At 40.5% G+C, this 15,286-nt stretch overlaps 1 protein-coding gene across 1 annotated transcript in view; it reads right to left on the bottom strand.

The window, feature by feature from the left end:
• Window positions 1-15,286, bottom strand: part of MYH9 (myosin heavy chain 9) — a 70,029-nt gene that overhangs the window by 38,613 nt on the left and 16,130 nt on the right. Inside the window, exons 3-4 of the mRNA XM_064420353.1 lie at window positions 10,507-10,663; window positions 375-402 (exon numbers count right to left, since the gene is read on the bottom strand). Coding sequence (XP_064276423.1) covers window positions 375-402; window positions 10,507-10,663 — 185 coding nt within the window. The remainder of the gene's footprint in view (window positions 1-374; window positions 403-10,506; window positions 10,664-15,286) is intronic.

Here is a 15,286-nt window from a genome sequence, read left to right as displayed (position 1 = left end):
AGAAGACAAGCTGCTGCATCAAGAGTATCTGTTACTCTATCAGCCTCATCAGTATGCGTGTACTTAAACATAACAGCTGCATCAAATCCGAAGGATCACTCCAAGCCTTTTCCATTGACAAAGCTGTATTTCTTTAGCAGCTTGAGCACAGGGGCTCTTTCAAAGCCACCCTTCCTCCATTTATTACAAAAATTATTTTGCAGAAGGAATTATATATTGGAGGAATCGTAGGGGGACTTTTCTTGACTCTCCATTGTTACCTAGTTCTGTAATTCCACTACCAACACTTAAAATTAAGGAAGTCCCTCCTTTTTACAAGAACGTAAAAACACAAACTTTGACGTGCAGACAAAGTGACAATTGGAAATACTCACGTGCAAAGGATGGACTGATCCTCTCGATCTAGAAGAAATTTTAAGAGAGTAGTCAGACTAGAACTCTGAAAGTAAATTTCTCTGACAGAATGAAATAACACCATGGACACCAGGAACTTGTAAACACTGACAAGTATCTTCAGAAACACAGCCAAGTAACCCCTTCTCTGGCAAGACACCCACCTCCTACTATATGCCAAAGTATAATGGCACCACAGCAATTTAGTTTTCTTCATCCAGAAAGAATATTATTTGCATTATAATTTTTCTACAAACACTAAAGAAGTCTCCTACTGACTGTTTCTTTATCACCCAGCTACAGTGTGATGTGCCCCTCTACTTGTTCTTCAGCCCCTGTTGCAGTGGGCCCATACTGACTTACAAAAGTTATCAGCAGAGCAGTGAAAATGAAGAGGTAGTGGGAAAGTGGGACAGCAACTGTTACAAATCCCAAAGTGCCTAAGATTCATACCAAACAGAGGCTTTCATAGCAAAACAAACACTGGAGGCTCAGTGACAAAATATTTGTTACTTATTTTGTACAGACTGGACCCAAAAACTAGAAGACTGAGCAGCAGCCTACATCCTATACAGCTGATTGTTTGTGGCACCATCCCCTATTGTATTAACACAGCAGTTGGTAACAACAGAAACCTTTTCTTTTCCATGTTGACATACCAGCAGACATACTAATGCCTGTGTTCAATTCCCAGCTGTGGATATCTTTCCAGTTACAGAACTTAATTCACCCAGCCCACTCACCACTATCTTCACCCACATCTTTAACCTCCTGCCAGCATCCACCTGTGATTCCACTTTGTTATGCACAGTCCAGCTCCACCATGCCTTCATCCCACAGCTCCTGCACCCACAACACTGATTCTGCCCCGTTTCGCTTTCACCCCTGCCCTCCACGCTGTGCCCACCTGCCTCCACCCAGGTTCCATCCCATTCCTTCACACCACCAGGAATGAGCTAGGAGCACTAGGAAGACTGGAGTGCCTGTGCCTACACCAGAACAGCCTCAAATAGCTTTTTCTCATCACAGGGACAGCGAAACATGGTGCAGGTGGGCACAGCAAGTCACTGACTGACAGCCCACAAGAGCCACTGGGGCACTCAGAACACACTGTGCCATCAAACTCAAAATCCCCATTAGGCTGAGAGGTTTTTGGTTTGATGTTAGGTGTTTGTTTGTTTTTAAATCAAGACCAAAGACTCCCAGATTATTCCCAGTCTGAGAAGCTCAGTAACACTGCAGCAGTTAGATTTCATTCAGGCATTGCCACTTTCCTTTTTCCACTCAATGCACTGGACTAACATCTACTCTCTAAAGAGAGAGAAAGCAAGCCCCAAACATTCATGAGAGTATGCAATTCACTGGATCTCTCCAATACATTTTTTCAGTAATTGGTGACATCCAACACTATGTTTGTGACTGTCTCCACATTTTAGCTACTGGTTCTTTTTATTCCTTTTCCCCATAGCTCAGTATTCCTCCTACCAGACAGTACTTAGATGATATAATTAAGTCACCATTCAAGTTGTTTTGTGCAAGATAAAGAGATTGAGCTGTAATTAGGGAAGGCTTTCTAGTCTGATAGATTTCAAGTACCTAAAACCTCTTTCTATACCCTTAAACACTACTGCTGCTGCAAGCACATTTAGCATTTCAGTACTAACAGCATGAATGCCACATTAATCAAGAAAAATCTCCCATACACACAGCTTAAAAAGAGAGGCATATATCTAGCCTTTGCACACATTTTTGTGGAATAAGGAAAGCCAGCACAGCTAATAGGTTTGAGATTCCATCTTAAAATATTCTGAAGCCAATCATGGAAGCATTAGGTTCACATGCTAATTATATGCAACTCCTGCTCTTAAGTGTCTTTACTGGAAACTGATTGTATGTAGATGAGCACAAAAAATGAGAGGAAAATAATCTGCTTTTTTCCTGTTAAAACTTAGAATATTACCTGCCATTACCCTGCTAATACTGTTCTCAGAAAGAGCATCAGCCCCAAGCCTGGAAGAAAGCAAGTAGAAGAAAATCACCACTCAAACAGTTTTGGCCTGGCAAATTCTTAAGCCTTCAAAACTAGACACTGCAGCTTTACTTAAATTGCATATTCATTTTTTCAAGTGCTGAATTTATTCACTGCCTTTGAGATATACACTCCTTTTGCTGAAGGCCAGGCCAAGAATAGATGTTAGCCAGCTCCAAAGGCCTCACACATTTAACGTTCCCAGTGGGTCAAGGGCTCAGCAAGCACATGCCAGCCCTCTGCATGACTGGGCACTTTGAGGGTGGATCAGGGGAATAACTAATGACTCATTTATGGATTGCCTAAGGAAATGTATTCTTCAGTAGTACAACACCTGAGTACAATTCTGCACCACAAAGCAGCTATGCGAAAGGACAAGACTGTGCCTCTGAATAACATCTGACTTTCAAAAGCTTGAATAAAAACAAGCAGTTCACTTGTCCAGAAAAGGTTATGCTCACATTCAGGTACTACAGAGGCTCTTATAAGAGGTAGATTTAAGAGAAAGAAAAAAAAAAAAACATCTTAAAAAGGTAACTCTAAAAAAGGTGCTCCTTATTGCTGGTAACCAGCTCTGATCTTGGAATTATGAGCTGGGGCTTCTCAAACAGGCAGTGGAGCCCCAGGCACTTGAATAGCACCTGCTTTCCCATTTCCATCCTAGAGATGATCCAGCAAAAGAATACCAGTAAGCAGACAGATTAACTGACTGCTCAACAGAAAGAGATGATCAACATCAGATAATAATACCAAGCAGTTCTTTGGCACTGAACGCTTCTTGATCATGCCAAGTTTTCTCATACTTGATTGAGAAGTTCTTTCCAGCCTTGTTCCAGTAAGGCAAGGTAGCCACAGCACCCTGGATTGACCCTAAGAAGTCCCAAAGGGGCAAGCACAGGATTTTTCATCCCCTTAACACAGAGCAAGGTGTTGAAAGGTGGTCAGGCAGGAAAAGTCACAGACGGTGTTTGAAATCCTCTTGGCATGAAGCTTTCCTCCCCCAGCACACTTTCCTGGTGGCCCACTGCAGCTGCCTTAGTCACCTCTGCTTTAAGTCAGCAGGATCGTACCTGCGAGTGCAGGCAAGTCTCTGGGAGCACGCAGACACTGCCATAAAAGGCAACATTCCTATTTGCAATCCGGGGGAAATTCTTTCCCAGGACTGCAAAGCAGCAGTCATTGGGATAGCTGGAATTCTTCTAATTGTGTATAGACAGACAACTCAAATAATGTATTGAGCAACAGGAAACTGGAGCCGACCAAAGGGGCAAAGAGCTAACACGTACAAAGCATAACTCTTAGATACTCTTCAAATTAAGAACAGTTTCAAATGCCAATATTTGTTCTCCCTATGATACTGACTTGTGCCATCATGAATCAGAATTCAGTTGTCCAGGCAAGAGGCTACCTCCCCCCACCTTTTTCTTTCTTTTTTTTTTTTTCAAAGGATCATTCAACATGGGCGTACTGCACTACTTCAGTCAGCACTTGCCTTTACTTCATTGTCAGTTGTGCAAGCAACCTACTCAGCAAAAGAGAATGTGCTGGGTACCATAAACTCAGTTGCTTATAATAACACAATCAAGAAACGCCTGATTAAAAGAAATCTGCACCTGCTTTTCAGTTCTAAACAGAGTCCCTTATTAAAAACAATCCAGAATAACAACTCATTAGTTAATTATAGCAACAGTTCTGTATTTCAAACTAGCTGACAAGGAAAGCTTTTTATCTAGGCTCTTCTTCAGCTCTCATCACCATAGTATTCAAGTGATCACAAGACACTGCAGCCTCAAACATCCAGAAATTCAGGAAGTAAAATATCCTTCAAATTTAAACTATGCAGCAGTATGGTATAATAAGATCAGTAGATTAATTTTACTATGTAAAAAACCCCATAATATGTAACTTATTCTCTACTTTCTTTCGTCCAAGAATAAAAGACTGCATTTTGGACTGCTCACTGCTTCAGCATGCATTAAAAACTTAATTAAACCAAAATTTGTTTTCACAAGAAAGACATCATTGTACATTGAAAGTACTCAACCAAATATACTACTGCAAAACAACACGTGTGAATGAATGCTGAACTGCTGTGGTCAAATACATTGCCATAATTGATAAATTAATACAGCTCCAAAGTCTTGAATTTTGTTTTTAAATGTTTTGGGATGGGAGAAGAAAAAGCTTAGAAAGCTGGAAGAGAATGTGCAATTTAAGCTCCACATCTCATTACAGAACATCCTACCAGGCCTTTATCACCCATTTCCTCTGCATGAGTGACTCGTTTCAAGCCTGCACATCTCCATAAAAGGAGAAGTAATATAGCATTCGCACAATGGTGACATCACCTCTGCAGCGAAGAGGAAGTGGAGCTGAAGGGCGAAGGCTTGGCTTGCGGTCCCCTGCCTATAGCTGACTCATTAAGGCTGGGAGCTCGAGCAGAGCTCCCGGTACCACCCAGCTCCCACCGCAGCGCCTGGCAGGCCGCGGCAGCGCGGCCGTCCCTGCGAGGCACACAGCGAGCCCCGCGGCCTGGGCTGCCCGGCCGAGCGACACAGCTCAGCTAAAGCAAGAACTACCCTCAAATGCATCTGAGTGCTCCAACCACGCAGCCGTTTCAGCTCTTGACTGCCTCCTCAAAATTGTCTTCCAACATCAACATAATTTTCCATCCCATGTCCTTTCCTCCGGGCTCTGAACACAGGAAGCCCCAGGGACCTGACACACTGTGCTACACAGAACAACCCCACTGGCAGCAGACCTAGCCAAGTACATGCACTGCGGTGCTTAACCTACATGCTGGCTCCAACGGGATCAAAAACACTCCAGGGCAACACCAGAACAGAGCCCCAGAACCTGTTTTTGCACTGTCATTTAAAGAACACACTATAGGGAAGTTTCAAAATGCTAACAACTATCATCAAGTACAAAAAGAAAGAGAAATCAAATGAAGGAGAAACATAGCATATCCAAGAGAGCTCTCAACAACAGAGCTTCAAGATGTTAAAAAAAAAAAAGAGAGAAAAAAAATCACTTGAGTTGGCAGGAGTACTGCAGTACTAAGATTCAGCTCTTCCTTAGCTGAAGTTTGAAAATAGTCACAAGGAGAAAAGTAAATTTCATTCTTCAAAATGAAATATATCCTACGGGCTCAAATGGAAATATTTATTCGCCCAAGACATTTTTGGACTAGAGCCCACATCTCCCCTTCTCTAGAACTCTTTAACTGAATCTGGAGTTAGCAGAAAACAAGTTGTAAACTGTAATTTTAGGTGATGCAAATGTTTATGAAGTCCTGACAGAAATGAAAAACTAGTATACAGACTGCAAAAAGCTCAGGCAGCTCATGATACTAAAACAGTGAACTGCAGGGAGACTGACAGCAGGGGCTGAACCATTACATAAGTGACTGCCAGAGAAATCCTGCTCTGGTTTACAGGAATGAAGCAAAAAGGGTGTGGTAACTACTAAAAAACAAGTGGGCAACCGGCCTCTTTTTTAGCTCCCTGTTCTCATGAAAACCACATCTCAAGACATGGATTTTTAGAGCTGCATTTAGAAATCTCAAGTAATTCAAAGCATGTAAAACATTTCTTAAGGAAATTAAAAACAATGTACATATTTTCTTGCCATTTGCACCAAAACAAATATCCTCCATAACTAGCATCCAAATTTCATGTGCCCTTTGCATGAGAAATTTGGACAAATCAGGAAAACACACTTGTGAAACCACAGGCTATATTCTTTTGGATTTTAGTGGAAAAAACTTGACCTTTACACGCAGCTTGAAAGGAACATGTGTGCCTCTACATAATCTGAGCAGGTCTCAACTGAGAAGCACTGACAGAATACTATATAGAAAAGAAAGATGTACTTTGGGATAGTGCATCATATAGTGCAGCATAGCAGCCCAATGCTAAGAAGCAAGCTGAGAAATTACTTGCAAGCAAGCAAATTAAAACAGAAATGTTCTGCTAGCTAGGAAACTTAAAGAAATATGCAAACATTCAAGAATTACAAACAAAACACCTGAAGGTCTATATTCTACAGGACTGTCTTTTATGAAAATCACAAGTGGTCCCAAGGTGCAAGTGAGGATCTACAAAGCAAGTGATTTGTCTTACAACACCTAACCCTGAGTTTCCTCACTTAATGTAACAAAGTGTCACTAAAAAATTATGAAGTTACTGTGCTTCAGGTTTTTTTCTTTTGAACAGCAAACCCAGAGACTACCTAACTCCCAAGTGAACACCAGCACAGTTGTGGGTGCACAGGGCCCTTTGCAGACTAATTCATCAAGGTCAAGGAGAGTGTAATCATTGCTCAATGATTTTCAGAGTTTTGTTAGGTGAAACATTAGGAGCTCTACAATAATGTGGAGAGATGGAATACATTCATTAGCTATGTGCTATTCCCTCTCCCACCTATCTTAGTCCAACAGGTCTAAGCTTTGTAGACCAGAATCACCATACTGACCTATTACAGAAGTTTCAGATACTTCTCAGAGCATTAAACAGATACCATCTTCCAGATACCAATGAAATGTATATCTTCTATCACTATCTGACACAGAAAATTCTCTGTGTGTGTTCCAAATAGACAAACAGGTGTTGTTTAACCGCTTTAAAATATGTTTTTCTAAATTGAGGCCCTGGAGACAGTGAATTGAGGCAAAGAATGTACCTCTTCAGTATAGATCAGCTGCATTAGAATAATGACTTATTTTCTCAAGACACCACTCCACTTGCAGGCACTGTGCTTCAATCATTACCACCAGAAGAATAATTCTTCTGAAAACAGATCTGAGGCTTCTGGCATCCAGGTTTCCCAGGGAACAGAAACATTAAGACAAGTGGTTGTTTTCTCTAAAAGCAAAAATGTTACACTTTTTTGAGAGTTCTGTTCTTGAAGCACAGGAAGTCTCTCCAGGTACCATGTGGCAAAAAAATGTTTTCATCTCATTTCTGAGTCACAGTCTTAGGTCTGAGAAAGAAAGGGAAAAAACCCCAATAACAACAAACAATCCACTCTGAACATGTTCTTCACCATTTTATTTCTTCAGTACTTCTGGGAAAAAATTAAGAAAAAGCAATATAATCTCCTGGAATATCTAAGTGCCCTAACACTTCTGTCAATGAAGTAACCAGAAAATACAAGAAGACCAAGCTCACCCACCATACAGATGCCTGAAAAGGGTTAAATAGTTTGTGGATTAGCAGAGGTTGGAACAAAACTCTCATCTTCCTCTCCCTTCCTGATGAACCATCCCTTTTGAAAGCCCTGCTTATTCAAATACCATAAATTGACTGAAAACCAACAAAAAAAAAATCAGAGTCCAAATCAATTAACACGCAAAGCTTTTCCACACTGTGGGTTTAAGAGATAACTATACCCTGTGCTGATAGAAGTCAGAGTCAAGTCAGCTTGCTATCCTTCTCCAGGCTATGAAGGATTCCCAGTCTTCAGGGCTCTGAAAGCAACCTAGGGAAGGCAGCCTAATCCTAAATGCCTCTGGCTCATGTGGAGCACCCGACCCTTTCATCTTCTATTCTCTGTACAGATTCCTGCCATACCACTGGCTGCTGCACCAAACCTCCCCCACCGCTGAGCAAAACCCAGAAAGTGGAATAGGAATGTTGCTTTCCATTCCCCTCGAGGCTAGCCAGGACCAGAGACACTGCAACAACCTACTACTCACCCTCACTCCCAGTAGCAGACATTGGAATGCTACTGCTACCCTTTGAAACAAGGAAATAAGGCAATAAATAACCCTAAAACAATCTCCAGAGGTCTTGTTGCACACACAGGTAACTGTGAAACCACACAGAAAAATCTTTCCAAACCTAGTTAAACAGATCAAGGCAGGTAAGCTACCAGGGAATGATATTCATATCAACAAGCATTACAAAAAAGTCAGCCACAAGGTATCTTAAACTAGGCAAAGAAGAGCTGGGGTAAGCCTCTAGACTGTCAATACTGCTGAAAATACAGCATAGCTAGAATTGTTCTTGGAAAGGTAAACACTCCAGCAGACCTCATAGCAACTTTCCCATGCTTGGAAAACACAGGCAGAGCTGCCATTCTTCAGCTCTGTACAACAAAGCAAGTCAAGTCTGAGATTTCCAAGTTTTAGACATCATCCAAGCAGTGCTCTGACACAGACATCACCTCTTTCCAACAGAAAAGAAAATACCCACATAGATTAATCACTACCTCTGAACCACCATCAGACCAAGGAAGGTCACCTGTCCCCTGATGCAGAATTGCAGCTAATTGGGTATCTTCTGTCACATACTGATATACCTGGCAGGGACAAAGGACAAGATGCAGGCACATGCACTTTCAAGTGGTTTAACTGTTGTCTGTAAGGGAAAAGGACTTCTTAAGTCTCCTTACAACACTGCCAAAGACACTGTTTCTGATTCTATGTAGACAAGATTTCTTTCTAGGGAACAGTAACTTTGGTACAGGTAAGTCAATAGCTTGTTTAACAAAAATACAAATTAGTGCTTGAGCTAACAAGGAGCAGGCAACAGATGGAAAGAAGTAATAAAAGAAGGAAAAGTGTAATGAGGTTTATGGACAACATTCTGCCATGTAAAATACAGGTGGAGCATCTGTTCTTGACCATATGACAGATCCAGTCTTTCTCTAAGGGAAGTGAGATCCTTTAGAGGTCCAGCTTCATAGATTTTTATCTTCTGGATGCAGCATTCATCTCAGAGTAACACACCTGCAGTATGGCTGTATTTCTGCAAGACCTGCCACATCTTCAGCAAATTGCCACCAACACCCTGCCACCAGTCCACTTCAGCATGTCTGTGTACTCATCCTTCTCCATCCCAGGCTTTTACAAATATAGATTAACTGATCCATCACATTAGCTGACCCCTGTGCTCTGCCCTGCATGGCACCATGTTTTAGCAACCTTTATCAGCTTTCCAACACTAAGTTTGTTGGAAGACACTAATACAGGTCAGTGGATGGAGATTTTTCTCTCTTCCCACTCTGGGAACCTATATCATAGTCCTCCTATGCTTGGAGGTGCAAGTAGTAGCAAGGGCAGGTAAAAAGCAGAACTCAAACTGAGACTAATGAGAATTTTAAAGCATGATTTTATTATATCTGGACTTTGCTCAAAAATGTGATGCTAGTGACAAGACCTAGGGGGAACAAACACCTTAATCATTTCCAGGCATCAAAAGATAAAGGAGTAGTAACATTCACACAGGCACACCAAATCAAACTATTACACCCTTTAAACCTTACAAAGTATGCTCCCTCATAAAACCCAGGTAACAAAGAGGAAGAAAAGCACAAAATACCTCCACACCTGAACCTCTCCAAGCATCACACACACCACACTGGCTGTGAAAAACCTCCTCTCAGAACAAGGGATATGCCCAATGGATTCAGAGATGCGTATTTAGAAGTCTTCAAGTGATAAACAGGTAGCAGAGAATATCCACAGTTCTCTGATTGTCAGTTGTATAACGTGGAGTGAAATAGGTCTATCCACTTGCTTTCTTTTATTCCATGAAAAGGCAACAGATGTACTTAATATTTCCTGACAGTGAGTTTTATTAACAAAATAAGAATATAACCAAACAAGTCTTGCCAGTAAAGCTACCACTGACCATCACACTTCAAAATATAGGTTATACTAAGCTTGATCCCCCCCAGCCAGATTGTGCAATTGGATTTTAAGCTGGCTTTTGTTAAAAGTCTCTGTCAAACAGTACACATACCTGCCCACCCACAGCTATCTCAATTCACAGGCTCATCATTGAGATGGAAAATTTGCTACCTCGGTTTTCCCCGCCTGCTTCTCTGAACCTCACACATTCACACCAGCCTGTTCTTTATGTCAAATTTAGCTCTCACCAGACTTTTTGTATGGTTCTTCAATCCACTACTGCAGGAGAGAGCTATTCACCTGAACACAAAAGCTGGTACCAAGTAGTGTCTGTAAGCAAGGACAATAATGCCTTTTGATAGCAGTGAGTTGTTGTTCTCCTACAGTGTTTTGTCTGCAACCTTGATTTGTGATTTCAACAAGAGTCATTATCTCAGTCAGCACTCACCTTGCATCATACTCCTGTAGGCTGTGTCTGTGATGGCATAGATATGAGGGGGCATTTCATGTCTCTTTTTGCCTTTGTACATCTCCACTATTTCTTCTGAGTATATGGGCAGGTTCTTGTAAGGATTGATTACCACGCAGAACAGGCCTGAATAGGTCTGGAAAGAAAACACCCCAGCAAACAGAGACAGAAATTAAAAATGCTGTATACTTGAATATTTTAACAGTACATTACTTGAAAAAACAAACAAACCAAACAGTGCTTTTTTAATTACTTCCAGTGATGCCATGTGGAATGTTTCCCACTAGACAATATTACAATCTGAGGAACAGCCAAAGTCCCATCACCTTGACCAGTACTCAATTCTTCCAAGTGTGCACTGAACACCAACTGACCCATTAGCCACACTGATATCACTGGTCTGCTCCCCAGCTAATTAACAGTCCACTAGGACTGGCTTTTCTTCCTTTCAAAGTTCCTATACTCAAAGTCAAGTGCCATTTTATTATATAATGTAGGTGCTTAGATCCAAAATGCATACATTTTATGTTGTGTCTCCGGCTTGATATGGATTTATCTGGTAAATGATCACTAAACAAAATAGAACCTCAAGCCAAAATAGTTACTAAAAGAAAAATAAGACCAGCATAGTCCTGAGAGGTTTTCAAGACCACTGGACTATGCTTAAGGCAGTGCTATCCTGTTCTGAATGGGAAGCAGGATTAGATGGCCTCCTGAAGACCCTCCAAGCCTGAACACTTTCATGATTTGTAATGTAGCACGTATTACCAGAACTAGATTCAAATTTTAAGGTCAGCAATGTATAGTATGTTCAGTATGAACGTTTAGAATGCTCAGTATTGTTCTGAACCAGTCAAAATAGAAAACAATTCTTAAGTAGTTCATGCTAAAAGAGTCAGCAATATATGCCAAAGCTTACTTCTAATTCATATCAAATGGTTAATTCATTATCTATGACAGCAAACTTCCATTTCTCAATTGGTTTCCACTGGCTTAAATTGCACAGTTCTGAGGGAATACAACTGTTAAAACACTTCCAGTGAAAAAAATTAAGCTTCTTAAAAAAACCCCCACAAATCCAAACTTTGAGTTCTGAGTACCAAAAAAAAAAAAAAACCAACAAATTTTTTACTTGCAAAGGGAATAAGAAGAGCAGAGGCTTCTTAGATATTTCCTAGACATTCTAAGAATAGCATTCCAAGCCCTGCTCCTGGGGCTTAGTGCTATCCTAGCTCCCTGTCAACTTTAGAAGCAGCTGTTTGAAACATCTGGAGATAAGCAGCTTTCTACAGCAACTTGCAGTGCTACCAGAAGAGAGTACATTCGGCACTTTTTATTTCTATTGCCAAGATATCTTCTATTGTTTGCTCAATGAAAAAAGAGTGCTTTGGAGTGGTAAAGAGTTCTCCACAAGGAGCACAGAGAGTACTTAATCAGATTTAGCTCCTTAGCTAAAGGTAAGGATTAGACTGCAGTGATCAGAAGGGTGAAAATAGCATCTACTACACAGTTTCTGGTAGTAGATGTAGTTTATGTCCAAACTTTCTACATGCTGGCTTAACACTAAGTAACAAGTCCACTGTTACATGCAGCAGATTCAGATGTCCTCCCGGAAGTAAGTTTTTCATAGATATTTAAGGTTTCTTTCCCACATCACAGTATAAACAATCAAGACATGTTTCCAGACCTACTTTTTTTTTCCCCTCCTTTTTTTTCCATTCATTTTTTAAAATATTTGAGGACTATTTGAATGGCTTACAGAAAATACAAAATGCCTTTCCAAAGTGGAAAACTATGAAAGTTGGCTAAAAACCTTTTGGCATAGTACTTCTAAAGTTCCAGGAAGCTAAGTTTCTAGTCAGGTTAGGTTTCAGGTAGTGCTGGAAGGGAGCAGTTTAAGGAGTTTACAGCAACCAAGCCAGCAATGTCAGTTCCTTTTGCCTCAGTTTTAGTTCTCCATCAAGTCTGACAGCCCTTGCACAGCATAGAATAAAAGCTTGAAGACTGGGTGATGCTTTCCTGACCTTTGACTACACCAGTGGAACTCAGAGTAGGACAGAGAGACAGAAATGGGTCAATGCAAGAGCAGCATGTTCACAGTGCATGCAAGTCCACAAGGAAGGTAGAGCTTTCTTAGCTGTGTATGTGTGTCTCTTCAAGGCTGTGACTGCTAACAAATTAGAGTGGTTGCTTTTCAAGTAAATAGAGTTCAAGTCTAAAGCCACCCTAGGGATGAGAGCAGTAGTTTAGAAAAGGGAACACATTAATTTCACTTAGAGTGATGAAGCCACGAAACAAGTATGCAAGAAGAAGCTACCACCTTCTTCCAGCATTCTGCTTGCCAGGAGAAATACCTAAGGGAAGTTTCCAAGCAGTAAAACGACCTCAGCTGTGTGAAGGGAAATTTTTGTCTAATAAAGACGGGCAACTAATTATGGCTGGGATAAGAAACTGAGTAAGACCACCATGTCATAACTGCTGGTTGAGCCCACTGACAGTTTCATATAAGAAGCAAGTTGAGTTGTATGAATAAGCAGAAGCTGCCAGCCCTACCACAGAGAAGACAAGTGTTATCTTCATCTTATTGAAGTACAAATAAAGACTCATATGCATAAATCACTGAATTGAACCCAAGGTTCCAATTCAAAGGCTCATTTATTATAAGCATAGCTGACTTGGAAATATGTACTTTATCTCAGACATTACTATCTCAAAATAGAATTCTGGCATTACCTTTCACTATTTCAAGTGACACACATGCCAAACTGGAACTAGTTTTATTTTTCTAACTGCTAAACTAACTCTGAGGAGTTGAAAGGACCATCTGCAGCATGGCACAAAGCTGACAGCATCAGAAAATTTATTTTCCAGTAACAGTTAACTTCAATAAAATAACTGGAATGCGTAAGATTGGCTTTTGAGTTTCACACTGAATACAAACAAAGCAGTTCAGGTAAGCAAAAATTATTCACAAAAGCTGAAAATGATCTTTTGATAAAGGATTCCAAATAGAACGGGTTAATATGAAAGACAGTCTCTTAGCAAGTCACCTCAGTGCAGAACCAAGCCACACATAAAAACAGCAAAATGGTGTTTGGAGTCAAGCTCTTAGTTCTTGAATTGTTTGACACTCCTCACTCAAAATTTGCCTGCACCAGCAATAAGATTTCCCCCTTTGTATTACAGGATAGAAAGACAGAAAAATAAAGATAAATAAAAAGTAAAAAAGAAAATAACTTATAAAAACACACAGCCCTGCTCCCAAGAAAGAAAGGAGAAGAACAGAACTAAACTATGCCTTCAGTCTTTCCAGAGCCATTTATGCTGGAGATGCACTGCGTCTACTCCCTTTCTTCAAGCGGATTAATGATCAACTAACAGCCACTCCAATGAAAGTATTTTAAGCCTTCTCATTAATCTCCTGACTTGCTGAGAACTGCTGACAGGTGAGATCAGTCCATTTCACAAGTGCACAGGAACACAGTTTTGGCAAGACTTAGATTCTGTAATAGAGAAACACTATGCAAGGTTTGCTTGGTTGAAGGGTGTGGGGATTTTTTACAAAAAAATCTTACGATCTTCTTACAATCCAATCAGAAGAACTCAATTTATTAGTCACAGACCATGTCTGAAATTGCAGATAGTATCTTGCAAGATATGTGAAACAGCCCATTGCACAGCATACAACAGACCTTGAGACACTGCTGAATTATTTTCAACAATTATTATATAATGTAGCAGTGTTTCCTACTCTAAAAATGTTACATATGGATCTTGCATATCCTATTTCATCTGAATACCAAGATTTTTCCGAGAGTAGATTTTGACCAACAGTGGAAGGAGTTGTTAACTACAAAAATAATAAGCTACATCAACCTCCAATCACATTAGCTCTCAAATGTTGACATCAGACTGTGGAAGTCAGACTAAATTTTTATCAGCCTTGCATCTTTCAGATAGTCTCTGATAATTTCTCCAAGAGTCATCTGTATGCCTTCATGCCACTCCAGAAGAGCAGACACAGCACTAATAAGTCATAAATTTCTCCCTTGTGCTCTCCCTAGTCCTGTTTAACCTATCACTGCATACAAATTTTATATTACTGCTGAGTTTAACAACTCATTCTAGAACTGCAGAGTATTAATAAAGCAGAAACCAGCACGACAAACATCTGCTTGCTAAACATAGGCAACATGAAGGGGAAAATCAGAAGGGAACTGAAGAACCAGGTCAAGGTTCCAAAGTCTCCTTCCCCACCTTTCCCTATTTATTGCCTTTGGTATTCAGTGAAGTGGTTGCTACCTGCTCCATTGGGAATGACCCTTGGTCCCATAAATGGTATCTGTTATCTACACAGCAACAAGAAGCAGGAATCTCTGCTCTTGTCCATTTGGGGATGGAAAGAAAACCAACATTTCCTATCTGTAAGTACATGCAGGCACACATGTTTCTTCTCTAGGAAGATGCTCTGAGATCCACACAAAAACTTGGCACTAGCGTTCTTTCCCACTGAAGCTCCAGACATGGGAAACACATTTCAGATGCTGGGTGGATTGGGACTGTGTTTTTATTATTATTATTTGGTTAGGTTCAGATCAGACTCGCTGTTTACCACTATCCAACTGCTCTTGTGTCTTGCTAATAAAGTTAAAAGGCATTCAAAACATCCTGCAAACAAAGACATTCAAACATTAAAGCCAGATTTACCATAGCATTCCTTAAAAGCTTCAACATTAACTAGAGGGGGATTGGCATACTT

This window comes from Passer domesticus, chromosome 5 (assembly GCF_036417665.1).
Source record: "Passer domesticus isolate bPasDom1 chromosome 5, bPasDom1.hap1, whole genome shotgun sequence".
Lineage (NCBI taxonomy): Eukaryota > Metazoa > Chordata > Aves > Passeriformes > Passeridae > Passer > Passer domesticus.
The sequence above is the reverse complement of the archived record's forward strand: the minus strand, read 5'-3'. Positions and strand labels throughout refer to the sequence as shown.